The sequence below is a fragment of the Centroberyx gerrardi genome, chromosome 1 (genome assembly GCF_048128805.1).
Source record: "Centroberyx gerrardi isolate f3 chromosome 1, fCenGer3.hap1.cur.20231027, whole genome shotgun sequence".
NCBI lineage: Eukaryota > Metazoa > Chordata > Actinopteri > Beryciformes > Berycidae > Centroberyx > Centroberyx gerrardi.
Window position 1 is genome coordinate 5,298,794 of NC_135997.1, and position 19,914 is coordinate 5,318,707.

The 19,914-nt window shown below is 40.1% G+C and overlaps 1 protein-coding gene across 1 annotated transcript in view; it reads right to left on the minus strand.

The window, feature by feature from the left end:
• The window catches only part of kcnq1.1 (potassium voltage-gated channel, KQT-like subfamily, member 1.1), a 30,423-nt gene extending 19,334 nt beyond the window's left edge, over positions 1 to 11,089 (minus strand). The window contains exons 1-3 of the mRNA XM_071896186.2: positions 10,895 to 11,089; positions 4,883 to 4,973; positions 403 to 529 (exon numbers count right to left, since the gene is read on the minus strand). Coding sequence (XP_071752287.2) covers positions 403 to 529; positions 4,883 to 4,973; positions 10,895 to 11,025 — 349 coding nt within the window. The 5' untranslated portion in view covers positions 11,026 to 11,089. The remainder of the gene's footprint in view (positions 1 to 402; positions 530 to 4,882; positions 4,974 to 10,894) is intronic.
• Positions 11,090 to 19,914: the final 8,825 nt, after the last annotated feature.

The following is a 19,914-nucleotide window of genomic DNA, read 5'->3' on the forward strand; positions in this document are numbered from 1 at the left end:
TAAAACTAATACTAATATTCACTGCTCAATATTTAAAAAAACAACAACTACATCCTCTAAGGTATTCCTATTTTGAGTGTAAAACGCTCAAGAAAGCAAATAATATTCGAGTGAGTTTTAATTTCATGCCTAATTTCAAATATTTTGTCAGAGTAGATATCTCATTTTGGCATGAAACTCAGCATATATTACCAAGAAATTACAAATATTGTTTAAATGGTGTGTGTGTATGTGTGTGTGTGTGTGTGTGTGTGTGTGTGTGCACGTGTGGGTAAGTGGGATGATACGTTTGTTTGTGTGTCCAATGCGTATTCGCCTGTGCAACATATTCTCATTACTGAAGATGTGTGTGTGTGTGTGTGTGTGTGTGTGTGTGTGGGTTTGTGTGGATCGTGTCCCTACCTATAATAGATATTGGCTTCCTTGCAAAGCGCAGTCTGCCCCAGACGCCAACGTATTTACTCCGGCAACCTGCTGACCAGAGGCGAACAAAATACTCCACACCAAAGAACACCACCAGCACTATCTCCTGTCAGAGAAACGTATGGAAAGAACAGACAAATGAGGGAGAGGGACAGGTGGAGGGAAAAACAATCAGATGTCACTTTACAGAAGTCATTCGATGCAGTAACTGAATAGCTGTTCAGACTTGAGGAAAAATGTGTTTTAAAACAGATATTGTTGTTTGGTTGTAAACGTAACTGTCGCACAGCTAACTCTCTCGACTCACTTGCTTTTGTAAATTGCGGCTTGCCATACCAACCTGATCATTTCACTGAAATTCATTAAGGATTATTGATTCTCTTTCAGCATGCTACACACTTTGTCAGTGTTTAATTTGTGGCACACCAATCCATTAGCTGCTAAATGTACTCAGGCCTGTTGGGTGTGGAAATTGATCTTGCCTCTTGACCAATAGTTGACTAATATCAACCTTTATTGCATACATATTAATTTTGATGTAATATCAAAAATAACCACTTCTTGATCTCGTTCTTCTTCTTATTATTGTTATGTACATTGTCATAACTAAAATCTGTCAAATCATCTTATGTCCAATGTCTAAAATGCTAAGCATGAAGTTCATATGATTGCACCCTGCTCTATTTAGATTCCATTCAAGTTTCCATTATTGCTCCTTGAGTACAAATGGATTCCAAAAATCAATTTCAGCACACAATTACACTCAACTTGTGGCAATTAATGAACTGGTGTGAATGAGAAAGCAATTACCTTCACACGTCTGTTAATCATTGACAAGCATTTGAAAATTAAGCTGACTGAAAGTGAATCAATAGTCTTTCATAGATTTTTAACGGTGACTTGTTCCATTTGCAGTGAGCGATTAGCAAACTAAAGGATTCAGGCGAAAGATGCTTCATTCCACAGGAGCCATTTGGATGTTGGAATTATCGGAGGCGTTTTTCGTTGTCACAGCCAAAGATTAAAATGTCAAGAAAATTAGGATTAAAAAACATGTTAAATTGTGTTCTTGGAAGCTAATGTATAAATTGTTTTTGTTTTTTTCTTAATTTATGTATTGAGGAAATCTACTTCAAGGATGGGTTGAAAACAAACGGTCTCTGAATGTGCCATCTAAAAAAATACACGCTGTAAATTAACAAACTGAGATACAGAAAAATTGCATAAGCAGGCACAAAAGACTACAGCAGGTCATAACCAAAAGATGAAAATGGATCTTCAAAATATTCTGAACAAAAAGTTGTTTCAGTCGGAATAACAAGAATTTTTTTATTTTGTATAGAGCTACCAGTACAGAGTTATGCTGCCATAGCATTCTTTTGCAATGTGAGATAAGATGAATAAAATGTGGTAATACTTTTAATAGCACACAAAATCATTTTGGGTCCCAACACAAATTCTTTTGAAAATGTGGATGCTATGGGGAAGCTTTCAAAAAACGAAAACGGTAGCCTACATTATGCCAGCACCTGGCCAAATACAAGAGCTAAAAACATGATTATCAGCCTGTGCTGCATCCCCACGTAAAGAACAGAGTGGTCACTGTGTTAACCTTGTGTGCAATGAGAGAGAAACTAGACAAAGGAGAAGCTTCTGTGGTGGGGGAGGAGAGAAAGGAAGAGGAACAGGGTCAGGACAAATCTCTGACTAGATAGCACATTAGGGGCTTGGGCTTATGCACAAGAACAAAATAATCCCTTTGCGATAGAAGATGGAAAAGATGCATGTTTGAGATTTAGGTTGGTTTAGTAATTTTACCCCTAGCAAAACATATTCATTATGTGTGCAGAAGAGAATATTAAGACAGACACAGAAGAGTCAAGACAATACTGGAAGTCAGGATAGATGGGTTTGGACGAGGGTCCAAGTCGAGTGTTTCCAGAGGCTGAAGACCAAGTCCGGGTCCACCATCATGTCCTTTCACATCTCAGTCCCATGACGTTTTTGCCATAAAAATGCTCTCTAGTAGAAAATGATTATTTTCTATCCATGTTCATGTTTTCCTAAATACCAGTGGATAAAACACACATAACCCAAATTGCAACAATGTCCTCGTCCCAGTGCACAATTGCTTTTTTTTTATGCATGCACACACACATATACACACTTATTTGCTGTCATATTTGTTGAGGATGAAATATGACAGCCGATCTTCTAATGTTTAATCACAAATCTGTGCCACATACAGGGGGCCTCTGTACCAGCCAGCCTGCTAATCCCGAAAATGAAGCCATAGGTTCATCTGAGATTCATTAAAGACCAACACCATTTAATCCCATTATCTACGGGCCAAGGTGGACTTTAATGTCACATGTGGCACATGTGTCGGCCACACTCCAAGCCGTCTCAAAGCTAATCCCCCACTCCTTTTCATCCTTTACAGGAGGACTGTTTTTTCCCTCTCTTTTGTCTCAGCTTGGCTGACTCACCCATCACCCAAACACAAGAGCATTTTGCTCAACAGCTGGTGTCTCAGGGTGAAGTTTATCCCATTTACTATTGATTTTCGTGGTCTCCACAAGCTCAGGTGCCTTAGCCCTTCTAAGCCGCCAGGACACCCTAAAAATGGTTTGTTTTGAGTGCAAATTATTTCAGGGAGTTCATAAATTCTATATAGTTCAATGTAAGTGTCCCTAAATTGGATTTTTGTGAGGCAGTGGGCATATGAGTCAACCTCTGAAATTGCTTTTGAAACAACCGAAATTGAGGTTTGACATTTGCCTGTTTTAGCGACATCATGGCAATCACAGTCCTGATTGCTCCTGCTACTCCATTTCAAAAGAAAGATACAAACACAATAAAAAAGAGAATTTGATGATAAAAATTGACAAAACATTTCCATTTTTACCTAAAATGTATTCTGTTATTTATCAAACCAGGTTTATCCAAAACATCCACTGTCATTCAAAAGAATTTCAGAATGACTCAGTGTCTGTTTACTCTTTGGTTTTATTGTTTTCATCTTTATTATTATTATTTTATATATATATATACATATATATATATATATATATATATATATATATATATATATATATATATATATATATATATAAATGAGTTATTTGAGGCAGAATGGAATCAACAATACTGCCTAACTACTTCTTAATACATCAGATCAGGTCTACAATGCAGATGCCAGCTAACAAAAACAAACAAGACAAAAGTGCTGAGCAGATGGTCAAAGTCAAGGGATGCAGTAGAGAGAGATTGAGTAGCAACAGAGAGAACAGGCTACAGGCTGCATCCAGAATTTAAATAGTGCTACTGTGGGGAAAAATAAAGTGTATCTTGCTCTTGAGAGTTAGATTCTTCAAAAATTCCGATCGACCTACTTCAAATGATCTTTCAGATACAGTGATATATAGATAGATTCAGTGTGTTGTCATGGACCATTGATCAGGGTCATAAATCCCTCTGTGTGGGGAACAAGCTCACAGCATACCAACTGCTATTATCAGACACAAAAATAGTTTTGGGGTGTTGCAAGTGCTACATTAGATTCCATACAACCTGTATCTAATGATGCTGCATGTCTTGCAAAGAGCAAGATGTTCTACTTTTGATGTTCTACTTGAGGTAGACGATGTTATTCACTGCTGCCACCTGGTGGAGCAGTTTCAAGGCGAAATGTAAAAAAAAACAGACTAGGATGCTACTAAGCCTAGTTCAGACTGTTGACTGTCTTTCCCAACACGTGCTGACTAAATATTACAAATGTATTCCGACGTGAAGAATTTTGTATGAGTAATTTGTAATTGCATATGTGAATTGATCCAGGCACGTTGCCACGTTATATCGTTTTGGAGAGTGGAGCAAGGGGATTTGGGAATATCTGCTGATGTAAACTATCTACTGGAGTGGGAGTTGTTGTTTTTAAAGGTGACTTCTCTTCTTCCATTTAATTCTCCTTTTCTTGAGCTAAACTCCCATTGGCTGTTGCCATGGTATTCTCATATTTCAGTCTTGTGATTCTTGGGCCGCTTCACACAACACGACCAGACTGGACCCGACCAAATCAAACACATTGGAAAAAAATATTTTTGAGCTCCAACTGGTCTGGAGTCATTAGTCAGATCGAAGTCTCCAGTCTTGATCCTGTTCACACTACAGGATAATCTGACCCGAGTGCCGCCCCCCACCCCCAGCCCCAGCGGTCGGGATGGTCCAGTCGGGCTTAGAATCAGCATGAAAATCCTCTAGTGTGACCCGGCCTTTAATTTGAAACCTCCTACACAGGCAGATCCAAACTAATAATTAGACAAACACAAAAACAAACAAAAAACCTTTTGGGGGATTATCTCAGTGATTTTAGATTTAGGGTTAGGGTTAATAAAGACTTAATAAATAGACTTAATAAAGTTAGGGTTAAGATGAGGGTTAGACACACAACACTCACCACCCAGAAGAGCGTGGTGTAAGCCAGTGCCTGGTACTGGTCTATGGTGGAGAGAACGCTGAGGATCAGACAGGTTAGAACGATGAGGAACCTGTAGGAGCCAAAGCAGAACATACATTAATTAAGTGATTAAAGCATCACGCCAAAGTGTTACATGCAGATTGCAACGCTATAACTAACATATATTTATATTTCAAAACTCTTACTCTTATTTTATCCATTTGGAAGTTGAAGTCTGACTGGGCTCTTAAAATCCTGGGTGATAATTTGGCCAAAATGTTCAGAACTTAATGTTCCTTTGATCAAAGCTTTACATAACTTGTAATCATCAAGTGTCTGATTATAGCAGAGAACCATTAAATGAGTCTAGCAGGGGAAAAAAGCTTCTCACAAACATGAATCTTCTCACTCCATATTTCAACATTTCACTGTCAATATTTCAGACTTTGATTTCGACAGCATAACTTCAGTCAACTTTGGTGTTTAATTTGAGTTTCTAAGCCTCTGAGCAACTTTCAAAAAAGTGTCAGGACAATGTAACATTATTTTATATTTTTGGCATGGAAAGTATCTGACTGAATTTGAACTAACACTCAAGGACAGCCCTCTTGAGAAAACACTGAACCCCTTGAACTCGACCATTTGAATGCAGGACACATGATAAACATGTCAGATAATGAGCATACAGGCTCATACACACATCTAAGGAGCACACAGGTTTACACACACACACACACACACACACACAGTAAAATGTTCCTTAACATTCTCCTTATTCCCCTCCAAGGTCGCCAGCGTTTCAGCAGCAGCAACAATAAGACGCCTGTAACTCCTCAACTGGCTTGAGATAAAGATATTTTATGATAAGGCTTCCAGTCGGTCTACCACCACACCAGAAACAGAACTAACACTCACCTAGGTGGCCTTGCCTCTCTCCTGATTTTCTGACTTTTAAACTCCTCAACACAAATTTAATAAATCTTTCTATTATTGTTTAATTTTCTTATAACCTGGCGAGTAAAATAAAAGGGCAGTTCATATTTAACAAAGACCGAGCAAGCGAATTATTATGGCACCTTAATAAAGCACCTTGTAACACCAAATAAGTTTCAGTGATCCGTTTTCACAGCTATTCATAAATGATTGGAGGGTAGAATTCTGTTTTATGTAGTGGCAGTGGAGAAAGATGGGAAAGCAAAGAGGGACTGACATGCAATATAGGTCAAGATGAGCCATTCTCAACCTCACACTGTTCATACATGTGCCTCAGTCCACTGTTCCTATTGCAGTAGTATTGATACTGTCTTTAAGATACTGCTGAGAAAACCTAGAGTCGCTGTATGTTTTCTATATGAGTGGACCTGATGGAAACTATGCATAAGAGGGAGTTACAGTTTCCGGTCTGTGTTTGCACCATGGAAGCTCTTATCGCCTCATACTACGGCCTGCGTTTATTGAAGGCTAGCCAGGAATCCAAAGACCCCCCCTTAAAGTAACAGATACACGCACAGGCTCGTGGACGCTCGCCACACGTCAACACAGATAAAAGAGCGAGGAGAGACCTTGCTGGGGGAAGTTGGGCCGGAGCGTAACACAGTTAACAAACCATGCGGGTCCTGTCTGAAGGAACAGAACAAGCAGGAAATCCAACAGAACAAAATGGCTCAGCAGTTTGGTATCTGTGTGTCTTCTGTAAAGTGACATCCACAGCGTGCTGCCTGTGCAAGTGGGAGCAAATTTGTCCATTAAGAGCAACAGGGCTTGGCGAACAAGGAGCAAGAATGGTCAATAGTTAGGCTGGAAGCAACAAGTGACTCTTCAGATCTTGTCTCCAGGTGTGACAGTGGTCAGTGAGACATACAAACCTTATAAACCACAGAAAATAAGACATTTACCAAGATAGAGCAAAAAGCCCTCAGATGAACTCCAAACTTTCCAAACCAAAGCCCATACTGTGCTGTGCTAAGGGCTAAACTTTGTGCACGATTCAATACAACCGTGATACAATTTAATAAATAAAAGCTCAATGACAATCTTTCTAGCGATGCCATTGACTTGCTAGGATGTAAACAATTTAAACATGTCATTACAAAGTGCAAACAATATAATTTCTGTGGAAAGCTTGTGCAATTGTGATGGGCAAGCCGTCTCATTTGTGATTAATACAGCAGAATAAAATGTAGCTATTGTCACATCTTTGTATTGCGATATGTTGAATTTTGATATATATCATCCCATCCCTAGCCATTGTGCATGCTTTAGTTTGACTATCTGACTGTTCAGTCCATATCTACTGTAACTGTAATGAAATATATCTCTTCCCTTACCTCTAGACTGTATGGGCCCTTTGGCACTGGCAGCCACGGTTTGGGCACCATTGAACTCTAAACAAAAGCTCAAAGCATTCCTCCTATCTATTATTGATGGACAGGTTCGCTTGCAGTCTGTTGTGCAGTGAGTGTAAAGATAAAGCAGAGGATGGGATGAGAGTTAGTAATGACGCTGCTGACCATGTCACTAGGTGTTACCATCACTCTTCCTGTTTGGAACAACAACAGCAGTAATGATATAATCTTTATTTGTGTAGCACTTTTCAAAACACAGCTGCAAAGTGCTTTACAAAGGAGCAGATACAAACAAAAAGATCAAATTAAAATCAACTGAAAAAAGTCAATCAAGAACAGAAAAGCAACACGTAAAAGGCAGGTCAAAATTAAGTAAAAAAAATAAAATAAAAGATAAAAGATAATATTATAAAATAAAGTGAGATTTAAGAGGTTATTTAAAAGATTATACTGTTTTATCAGGCAGGTTGTTCCAAAGTCTTGGCGCACTGATGGCAAAGTTTTTAATCAAGACTTCGGAACAGCCAATAGAAACTTCCCAAGGACCTCAGGCTACAATCTGCCTCATATGGAGTTAAAAGGGCAATGATAAAGCTTAGTGCCAGCGCTAACCAGGCTTTAAAATGATCATAAAATCTTCAAAATCAGTTCTAAATCTAATAAGCAACCAATGGATAGATTAAAGTAAAATTGGGGTGATATGATCTCGTCTTTTTGCTCCAGTAAGAATCGTAGCTGCTGCGTTGTATCAGCTGGATCCATTCTGTGAACATGCAGTGCCAGTTCAAAATATCACCTTTATCAGTTTAACAAGCACGTCATTTGTGTTAAACTGCAGTTTTGCCCCACATTGACTTGCTTGGGATTACAACAGGATCTTTGGTGTGGCCCGCCTCACACCTGGCATTAACATGCATCGTGGGTGATCGGATTTTGATTGGATAGCGCAAGAAAAACACACAGGCAGCAGGCAGCAGGCAGCTTGGACAGTATACTTTCAAAAATGGATTGTCAGGACGCTCATGGACGGGGAACAAGCGAGACATTTACTGTCAATTTTAAACAATGTAAATATTACGAGAGCAAGTGACGTACATGACAATCTGGTGAGGGTTAGGGTTAGGGTTAAATCTGATCCCAATGTGGATGAATGAGACGCATATTATTGGCACGTGTAAATGTAATCCACCTAAAAGAGATATAGACACAATCCGGATACGAGAGGCATGTTAATGCCAGGTGTAAAAGGGGCCCTAGAGTCTTTATAGCTGTGTCCTGCAATGGCACATGTGCAGTAAAGTTTTTTTTTAATTTTTGGGACCAACACACCGTCAGAGTGACTCATACTAGCTGCTGGTCGCAGCTAATAAATATTATACTGCAAACTACAGTGAAACACCAAACAAGTGTTATGCTAAGACAGCCAAAAATTATTTAGAAATCATGGATGAATGGCCTTTCTTCCTGAGAGGTTAATCTTTTAAGAGAGTATGGACAAGAATGTATTAATTGCATGCATGCTAAATAGAAATCATGTTGTTACTTTTTGGAAAAGTGCAGTAAAAAAATTTCAGGAGCAAACAGACCTCCCTGAGAGCACAAACGCCCACACACACCCACATGGACACACACACACGCACGCACACAAACACACACACACACGCACACAAACACACACACACATGCACACACAGGGGTAGTTCTGATAAGGCCCTGGGTCTCTCTGAAGCTGTAGTTCTGGGTCAGTGATAAGGCCATGCTTGTTCTTAACTGCCTTCCTCCCACTCACACTCTTGCAAAACAAGGTACCAAACCAAACCCAAAAACCCTCTGGGCGGTTATTCATCCAAACAGCACAGCCTTCCACCAAAATTTAACACCTCTCTGTATTTTAAGATTGAGACAAAGTTGGAGAATTTCATCTCAACTACACTATGATGTACTAAGGTCAATTACAGAAAGATCATAACCATAAGCCACTTTACCATAACATAAGAAACTTTACCATAAGCAACTTTACCATAACCATAACCAACTTTACCATAACATAAGAAACTTTACCATAACCAACTTTACCATAGCCATAAGCAACTTTACCATAACCTTAACCAACTTTACAAAGCTATAACAACTGTGAATGAAAAGTCAAATAATGCCTTAATTGTGGATGTTAAAACTAACAGGGTCCTTTGGTCCCAGTGGCCACCAGCAGCCCTGCTGTTGTGTTGTGTTACTTGTTGGGTTGCATTATCGTGTCTTGCATTGTGTCGTTATGTTGTGTTGGGTAATGCTGTAATGTATTGGGTTGTACTGTGTTGGATCGCATTTCCTATGAATCACTGGGACTTTAACCCGCGCCGACAAGCTGCATTCCCCTGCACCCCTTCCAGCGCTGCAGGGTCAGAGGGTGGCAGCGGCAGGCGGGGCAACTACCTCTTCCAAAGGAGCCAGGCTGCCAAGTTTAGCTGCCTACTATCAGTGCCAGCGAGTGGGGACAGACAGGACACATGGGGGGCGAGCTGGAACGGGGGGGGGGGGGGGGGAATCATGGCTGGTCAAATCCCACATTCCTCAACCATGGCCTGAACACTCCAGTCTGGATCCATTGTGTAAAGGGTCAGTTTCTCTGACATGGGTGATACCGAGAACAATAGTAGCCAAATGTATCATCTGCAGTACTTTGGCATTTCAACAGCCACCGGTGGTGTAAAGGCTGGCTGGGCCACCAGAGGTATTTACCAGAAGTAACTGCATTTCATTCCTTCGCCAAAACAGACACATTTACAAATCACATGACAAAGCTGTCATATCAATTTAGGATTTTGTTCAGTTATCTCCAAGTGAAGAACCATAATCTGATAGCTTCAATACTCCATGTTAATGAATAGTGAATAGTGAATCTTTAGCAGATAAAATCCACCACATACCAGCCAACGGATACTCCAAATAATATGCTTGTTACTGAGTGTGTAGCAGCATTATTTATTTTTCAAGGTCGTACCCTCTCATACACAGACAATAAGAATGCTTTGCTACATTGTTGTCACAAGACCAGGTAGTCGAGACTGCCTCATGTCTCTCCAGGCCCTAAGAATGAATGGAGTCTCATATGCCTTTCAGACTGCAGTCAAGAAGGCAGTAAATGTGGAAAAATGCAGTAATAAAAAGACAATTATAAAAACAAATAGTGTCATGTTGTGTAGAGGTTTTAAAAGTTCAACTGTTACAGCCTCACTGAACAGACTAGAAATAGCAGTGCCACTCCTGTGTTCCAGCACTGAAAGCTGTCTGGGAAAATTAAATGCTTTGATGGTGCCAGGGAAAATGTACTCTCCCAAATGAAAGATCAGTATAATATTCCTATAATACTTCTGTGGGGACTTATTCTGTCTGTGAGACTTAATTGTGATGGTATTATGGCTTTTTTTTTTTATCTTCTGTGGCATCACTATAATATTGCTATAATATTCCTACAGAGACTTGGAGTTTTGTTGTCATATCTGCGCAGTCTTTCTAAAATTGACAGGATTATTACAGTTCTTTGTAGTGAGGGCTACCCAGGCTCTATCAGCGCAATTAACTGCCTATTTAATTGGGATCTTAGAACTGCAATTATACCCTTGAATGCCCCGTGTATCTTGATAATTAAGAAATTAAAAGCACTCACACTGTGAAGTGATAGACGAAGCATTTCCAGCCGGACGGCCGTTCCAGAAAGTTATACACGCGTCCTTGGGCGTACGCGCGGGTGAGGACCGGTCGAACCCCGGCGCTGTACACCGACATCCGCACAGACATCCGGGGGTGAGACAGGTACGGGTGAATGACTGCGGTGTGAACAGGGCCGTCCCCGGCGTGAGTATTGCCGTCCTCGGGCATTTTGTCTCCTGCCGACAACCTGATGCTGCCGGCAGGTGACCCGGGTTCATGTGCGCCAGACGCGGCTCCCGACATCTCCAAGTCCGGTGGTTTGTTTCCACGTGCTGCCGCAGCTGAAGACCTCCGTGAGTTCCGCTGACCAGGTGCAGAAAAGGACATTGTAGCTGCCCGGGTTTCCCTCTCTCGCTGGGTTAACTTTTTTTCCACTTGGCTTTCTCTTTAACTGAATCAAACGGTCAAATGTTCGCCCGTGTGCGCGCACCTTCTGTTGCGCGCCTGGTCTCACCAGGAGGACTGGAGTCAATAGTAGGGATTGTTCCTCTTAACTGAAATCAACGGAATGTTTTTTTTTTTCTTAACTTTGCAGCTCTCTAGGTTGTTGAGGATATTGGGCGAGTCTCACTCCTGTATGAATACCCCCTGCCTCTTTCAGAGAACTTATCAGCCTTTGTGAGTTTGAGAGCGCTGAGCGCCGGACAGTGCGCAGTAGGTCGCAACATCGTTCAGCCATTTTTATATGCAAGCAATGCGCTGGAATATTTTTCCCCTCGAGATCTCTGTGAACATTGTTCTACATCTTAATTGTATATTTCAGTGAGGCAGCTCAACTCCCATTCACATGAATGGGGGGGGGGGGGGCGTGCACACACACACACACACACAGAGAGAGAGAGAGAGAGAGAGAGAGTACTGAAATACATTTGTAATACAACTGCCTCTGTAGTTTTTTATCTGTTGAATATGTCCTATGCATTTATTTATTGTTTCACCCAATGTAATGGAACCAGAACCGATAGGGAAAGACTGTTGATTGAGGTGATCTCATTGGTTTCCTGTGGGCAGCTTGTGTAGATATGGTTTTGCATTGTTTGAGATGACATACCTGATTAAGGTTACAAGCCCATGATGTTGAGTATTTTCTCAGTGTGTGAGAGTCTCCTGCCTACCTGCCACCAACAATAGGCCTAATCAAATGTGCAAATGTTGTGAGATTATACACACAAACATTATTTTAGATGGAGGTCTTGGTGGCTCAGCAGGTTTGCATGTGGTTTGTGCAGAGCCTTTGTCTCTCATCCACCTTTCACCACCAACTTGCCTCCTCCACTATGTACTGTACAATGAAAAAAAGCAGAAATGCCTTCAAAATGTATTTCCAAAACATACTTTTAAACAACCTTTTCATTTATAGAAGTAAATATAAACATTATTACATTACTGAGTTGGAGCAGCACAATATGTTACAGATTACATTTTTAAGCAACTACTAAGAAATCTGTGATGAATTACAGTTTGACAGTAACCTGCTCAACCCTGGTGTTAGTCGAGGGAAACCCCAGGGACACGCAGCCTGGTTTGACAACCTGCAAGGTTACATTGTGGATTTTTTTTTTTTTGCAATGACCTTGGACAAGCTAATGCAAGGAGGGGGGAACAGGTTGGCTGAAGCAGATTTTAATAGGAGTCAAGTGGCATCCACGTGATGACAGCTTCTGTTGCCAGGTAGATATTAATGTAGCACAACTCCAACTGGTCCTTGCTGTTCATAGAGTTTTTGCTATTAGTGTATAAAGGGCAGATAGTTATCCTGAAGGTCACCCATGCTCCCATATTGGATTACGTGGATGTACGTAACTGTTTTGGGGATCTACAGTAGGTTTATTTGTCTTTGTAAGAAAATGTGTTAATGCTTTATAACTCAGTTGCATGTGCATGCACAGTCACATACAGACATTGATTACACATGCTTGTAGGCATAGGCTACCTATAATATATGTACTATATACATATAAGCATGGGTTTGTCATTAGGGGGAGGGTTTTTTTTTTTAAAGAGCAGACCGGGGTTGGAATCCACCCTTACTTTACTTGTGTTGCTCGAAAGAAGAAGATTCTGGGTAGATAAGATATCTACAATGTTGAGAGAGCCCAAGATACTGTATATTTTACACTTTTTCAGTCATGACAGCTGTCAACAATGTCACAGTCAATACCATTTGACAACTCTACACTCCATACAGCACCTTCTACAGTTTCTTGTTACCTCATCCTTAACTCACACATCCACGAGCCAATAATACCAGATAATAATATTATGTTTTTTAACCCATGTTGAAGACAGACGTCAGCTAAGAAAGTAAATGATGTTGCCTTCTACTGAAGCTGACACCAGAGGGCAGTCAGAAAAAAATATTGATGACTGGTGGTGTCATTGCAATGAGGTGGGGAAATGTGGAAGCTCACCTTTCCTCACAAGGCTCTAATACATATGAGCCAAGCTTCTTCTTTTTATTAACCATCATGGGCTAATCCAGTTGAGATCAATGAACTCTTTTACAGTAGAGGCCTGGCCTAGACAGCAGCAACACATCATTTAGTTGCGGGCAGAAAAAAGCAATAGCATTTCATAATAAGGAATTGATGATCGCAAAAAAAAAAAGGAAAGGAAAGGAAGAGAAACAGAGGAAAAAGAGAAAGGGAGAGAAAGATAGATAGATCTGTATTGTACCTTATTTTGTCCTGTGCTATTGCAATATGCTTTGGCAACACTCAATGCCACATGATTCGTGCCAATAAAGCTTTCTCTGAATCTGAGAGAGAGAGAGAGAGAGAGAGAGTGCAGTCCTAAAAATATCACCTTCAACATCAACAATTTCCAATGGGTTCATCTTCCTTAGTCTCAAGAACGGCTTTGAACTCGTCACCAGTTCCTTAAGGTGGAAATCTTTCTGCAGGTTTCTTTCCATGGGAAGGCAGCACAGATCATGAAGGCTTTCTAAAGTGGCTCTGTCCAAGCTTTTGGGCCAGTCAGCAGAAATTAGTCATGTGATCTCAGACTGTATTGTCTTCCACATTTCTGAGTAATATAAATACATAGAGGGAAGGGAAGCTCTCCCTCTATGGCCTTATTAATAAATTATCAGTGACTGAACCTATTTATGTAAAGACGTGGCCAATCCAGCCCTGGAATACAATGTATAATGATGGATGAGGGCGTTATGGTTTGTGACAAATCCCAATGAACTGTGATGACAGTACCCAACATGAGTCATACACATATAATATATTTCATCTGTAGGGAGAACTTGACCCCACCTGGCTCCATGACATGAATAATTAAGTGCAAGTGTGTGTGCGGCTTAGGGAATAATGGTTATAACAGAATTACAGACTGTGTGCATGTCCTATATAGGGGATAGGCTTTGTGGAGTTATTGAATAACTTGTCTTAATTGTCTTTGAATGTGTCTTTTCACTCAGAGAACAATGGCTACATTATAACTTTTGTTTACTTTATTGTAACAAAATCTATTTTTTTTTCTCTTTGTCTTGTTAACTTGTATGTGTATTTATCCTTTCATTATGTTCTTCCTGTCCCTTCTTCTGCAAAAATATCCTCAAGGCTATGAACAAATGATATATGGTATATGTAATTGGAAAATGAATTATGATTTTCTTGCAGTAAAAGTATAAAAAAAAGATTATCTCTCCACTCAGCTGCATATTCCATATATATGTTAAATCTTTAGGACAATGGAGGAGATGCTGTAGTCCCAGAAGCCCTTGATACCTAGGCACAATAACAAACTACACTCAGTATCCACTTTATTCAGTACGCCTGTATAGTACCAGACCCACTTTTGCTTCCAGAACAGCCTGAATTCTTTGAGGTATGGATTCAACAAAGCTCTGGAAACATTCCACAGGGATCTCGGTCCACGCTGACTCGATAGCAAGCGCACAGTTCCTGCAGATTTTTTCAGCAGCATATTCATGCAGTGAACATCCTGTTCTACCTCATCCTGAAGGTGCTCTGTTGGGTTGAGATTGGTGACTGCAGAGGCCACTGGAGTAAACTGAAGTCACTGTCATGTTCCTGGGACCATCTTGAGGCGATGCACGCTGTGTGATACGGTGCATTATCCTCCTGGAAGAATCCATTTGGAAAAGGGTCGACTGTGGCCAGGAAGGGAGGCGCCTGGTCAGCAACAATGTGTCAGGAGCTATAGGACCACACCATCAACAGAATGCAGTTTGAACATTTATTCAATGTTAGGTTTTCAGTTAGCAGGGATTGAGAAAGAAATATCATCTTGCACACTGTGTACACTTGCATGATACCGTATTGCGACGTTTCGGTCATAGGATCTTCATCAGGCAAACAACCACAAAACATCACATAAACAGATAAACAGAACAGGGAAAAGAGATACAGACTGACAAGGAGAGGTTATTCCAAAGGAGACACCTGTAGGCCATCCTCAGTCTAGGTCACATGGCCCAACAAGCGCTCCTAAGGTAGTGAACCAAATTCATAACAATAATCTATATATTTAAAAAACAAAAGGCATAAGGGTTTGCTTACCAGTAGCCAACACAGGAGATTAGACTACTACCACAAATGCCAACGGTTCAAGGGAAGAACAAAAACAAACGGGTGTGCAGGGCAGGTAGACGTATAGGTTGAGGTTGAGTTGAGGTGTGGCCCTGCTCCTGAACCTCAGCTAATTAGCTCCAGTTAGGTATGCTGTGGCATTCGAATGATGCTCCGTTGGTACTAAGGGGCCTACTGTGTGCCAAGAAAACACACACCACACCATAACACTACCACCACCAGCCTGTACTGTTGACACCAGTCAGGATTCATCACTGGATTCATGTTGTTTTATGCCAAATTCTGACCCAGCCATCAACATGTCACAGCAAACGTTAGCCAGTCAGTTTTGTTTTCATTCAGCATAACACATTTTGATGGATTTCCATCAATGCTGTAGGTTAGTTGTGATGCGCCAACTGTAGCTATCAAAAAGATTACACATGCGTTTTGGGGTGGGAAATGTTGGAAAACACTTTGCAAAGGGGTTTTCATGGTTTTACTCTGTCTGAGCAAGGATGGTTTCATGAAAGGTTAAGCTAAGTTGTGCACAAAACAACGGGTGATTTAGAGTAGTCATCATAGCCATATGAGTTCTAGTAAGTTAACTTTATAGTTGTGAGCACTGATGGCTCTGCAAATCTTCTCTTTGAGTATCAACACTGTTTGGATTGCTGAGATTTTGTCTTCACAGCAGAAAATGAGCAACAACTAATGTGGCATGATAAGGATTACATATTGTACAAATTTTCAAGAGATACAGGTGTGACTTTATCCAGGGCAGGTAGAAGGAGGAGGACCAGATGAGCTGTGTTCCTCTGAATGAAGATGATGCCAAAGATGAAGTCAAAGAGTCACCTCGGTGTACAAAAATACATACACAAGGTTACACACACACACACACACATACACAATGCATACATGTAGATCCAATTATAGATCCCCTTATATTGTCATTCCAGATCCCACAAAGGTCAAAAGATGTGTACACATCTCTGAGTCAAGGCAAGTTTATTTGTTTAGCCCTTAATCACTGTTACAGTCTCAAAAGGCTTCATAACGCCCACATTATGAAAACAATAAATGGAAACGATACACCTGAGCCGCCTCCCAATAGGACCCTGTTAATGACCCCCATCCCATCCCAGAAACAACATGGTTTCACATCACTTGATCTGCTCTACCTAGTGTAACATTACTTTCTGTAACCCATGGCCGATTATAAATATGAATAAATACTCACTGCCATCAAGTAACAGGCCAATTTTTGGTCCTGTTTTTGTATCAAGACATTTTTTAAGTTTGTCCTCTGTTTTAACTTGCCGTAACTGCAAAAAAGTTCCTTTGTGTTCATGTAAAGACACCCCTAATTCATGGTACGGTCGTATTTAATTCTGTCCTTCACGACAACCGCTATTTATGCTTCCATTAGGGACCTAAAAATCTGCTTATTACTGAGCTCATCTGGGAGTAAGAAATCTGTCTGTGGTAATAAACATAGTTGGTGATTAAGAGACTAGAGGAGAGCGGTGTGCAAATGTTGTAAAAGAGTTAATCTTTCTCAGTCACTCTAGCAGCAGTACAGCAGTATTAGTAGAATAGCAGTTCAATTCGAGATAAAGCTAAAACCTAATCCTTGAATATAAAGAGAAAGTGATGGTGAATGCATGTGAACTGCATTTCATCCTAAGTCTAGGCTTATCGCAGAGGTATTTGGTTACATTTACTTTATATAATATTAATATATTCATCAGTGCCAATTATGACCATGCTTTTACAATGGAATTCATGGTTACTGTGGATATTGCTGACCAAAATTAGCAATGTGTGTGCTATACATTCTGTCACGCTAAGATACAGCTCCAATGTACGTGCCCACATCAATCTCAAGAGTTTGAATCATGTTTGAATCATGTGCATTTAGAACATTAATGACTCAGACTGAGCAATCTGTTGCTGTTTATCAGAATTTATTTTCCCTCTTATACCTTCTCTCTTCTCTCTGTAGTTGTGAATTTGCTCAGGTCCTACTGTTGAATATTGTTGAAAATAATCTGAAATAAACTTTTTGTACATATTTAAATGAGATGTATTTCTCAGGAAAGTGCTATTTTACTTGTTCAATTTGTGGAATATGTTATTGATTACTTTAACATAAGAACCATTAGAAAACAGACAACATGTCATGGACAGGCAGGAATAATACTTGTGAAATTTATTCAGAAATGGTTCTGTAAAGATTGTCATTCGTCATTAAATGAATGAAGGAATTTTCATGACACATTCATTTAAACAATCCAGGAGACAACTAAGGTTATGACTGAGGTGACTGGATCAATTGATAGATATATAAATATGGTTTATGACTGGCTCAGTCTATAGCAATAAAAATGTAAATGTGACATGCTGTCAAGTACAAAATAAGTTCAACAGAATGTCGAAGGATTATAAACTACAATGTCACTCTGACATCTGATAATTTGAATAAAGGAATCACTATTTCTCAAGATGACTCTATATGTACTGTATGACTTATACAATGTAGATTTGCCATTAATTATAGATTTGCACAGCATATCCGTCCCCTGGGTGCTGATATCTGCTGGCGCTCTGATCACAGGGTGTCGACTGTAACTAAGGTTCTAAAAATACTGAGGTCATTAGATGGAGAAAAGGTTCCTCTAGGGGGGTTCGAGGGCACGTTCCCCCAAGAAACATTTTGAACTATATTGAACCATATTATGTAAATCTGTAGATTGTCGTGAATTTTGGGAGCAACCATTCCAAATAATTACCTTGACGATTGTTGTTTGTACACTAAAGGAATAAGACTTTTATCTTTTACTCTCATCCTCTTGCATTATTGCATTAACTTTTTCAGTTTGGATGAATTCCCTAGAATGATGAAAGCAAACACACGGTAATGTATTGAAATGGAAAATGTTACATTGTCAGGAAAATCAAATCATATAGTTTTGAAATGTGACTACCCTTTCAATGTGCTGGTAGTCTAGTGATGTCTCAACCGTCTATGGTCTCAACGCAGGATTTTCCAGTCCAGCCATGAGCGCATTCAGGGACAGACAACAAATTAACAAATAGCCAATCACATGCAACATGTACAGATCCAGAGCAGGGCATTTAAGATAAAATACTATTGATCACCCTGGGGAAATTAGGTTGTTGCAGCAGCAAAAGTAAAATTATTCAGCAGGGAAAATTAAATAGAATATAAGCACAAATATAGAATATAAAACGATACAATAAAAACTGCAAAAGTGTATGGGAAAGAAATGGATGAATAACAATTATGTTCTTCTCTATTCTTCGCTATTATAATGAGCAATACATAAGATATAACAGCGGAAAGTAACTGTTTCTGCTCCTAAGGCTGGAGAGGATTGCTGGATGAAAACTGCAGATAGTGTAAATGCTAAGCAAATAGGCTTATCTCTGCCCTGTCATTAAGGCAAATGCTTTTCATTGATACCATGTTGTGTCATCACATTGAGGCTGATTGATAAGATTTGAGATTTTCTATCCACAAAGTCGGCCTCATGTTGCCCAGAGCTGCAGTGATGAATATGGGTGCAATCTATTACATCAATCTCTCTCGGGAATCTTATGAAAGAATTTCAGCACTTAATATGCAACAGTAAATTTCATTCATTATTGATAACTATAGTCAATGTAAGCTACCTGATATTTGATAGAAGCCATCTTTTATAGCCAGTGTGGGCAAATGGTGCGGAAACGCTAGGATCATTTATTATACAGTATCTCTGATATAATAAATCATAAGAGAAAGGAAAAAGCTTCCCTCCTACTTACTATCTGTGCACCCAGCACAGGATCCTCTAGGAGTGGTGATGCCATTTTTCCAGAAAGTTCTTTGGTGAGAAGGCGGGCTTTTTATACATTTGAATCTGATAGCCTGAACATAACCTGCTCTGAAGCAGGTTAGCTGTGCAGCCTAAGTTACCATGGCGATCTACCCTGCAATAAGTAAGAGACTGCAAAGTAAGGGTTAAGCCCAAAGTTAGCTTGCTAACCCACTAATCTGGCTTCGTGAGACAGGCAAGACAAATCTGGAGAATTGTAAGCCTCAGGGTCGGGGCTACGGGTGAGCATTTATGATTTCAATGATTAGCTAGCGTATCCAAGCAGTGTGCTAGGCTAAGTTAGCCTAGCTTGTTCATGTGAATCTAATCCCCACACAGTAGTCTTGTGGCACACCTTGCTTTTTTACGCGTGCAAAAGGCATTGTCTGAACGCACCTTTATACTAGATGCTGGTCGCAGCCATAAAGTTCCATTATCATGAACACCAATTTTCAGCAGAAAAAAAGGGTGGGTGGTACAGCTATCAAACAGTAACCAAGGTGTCCTAATTGCCACTACATGGCTACCCTGCACCTGCAGTCAAGAAACTGCAG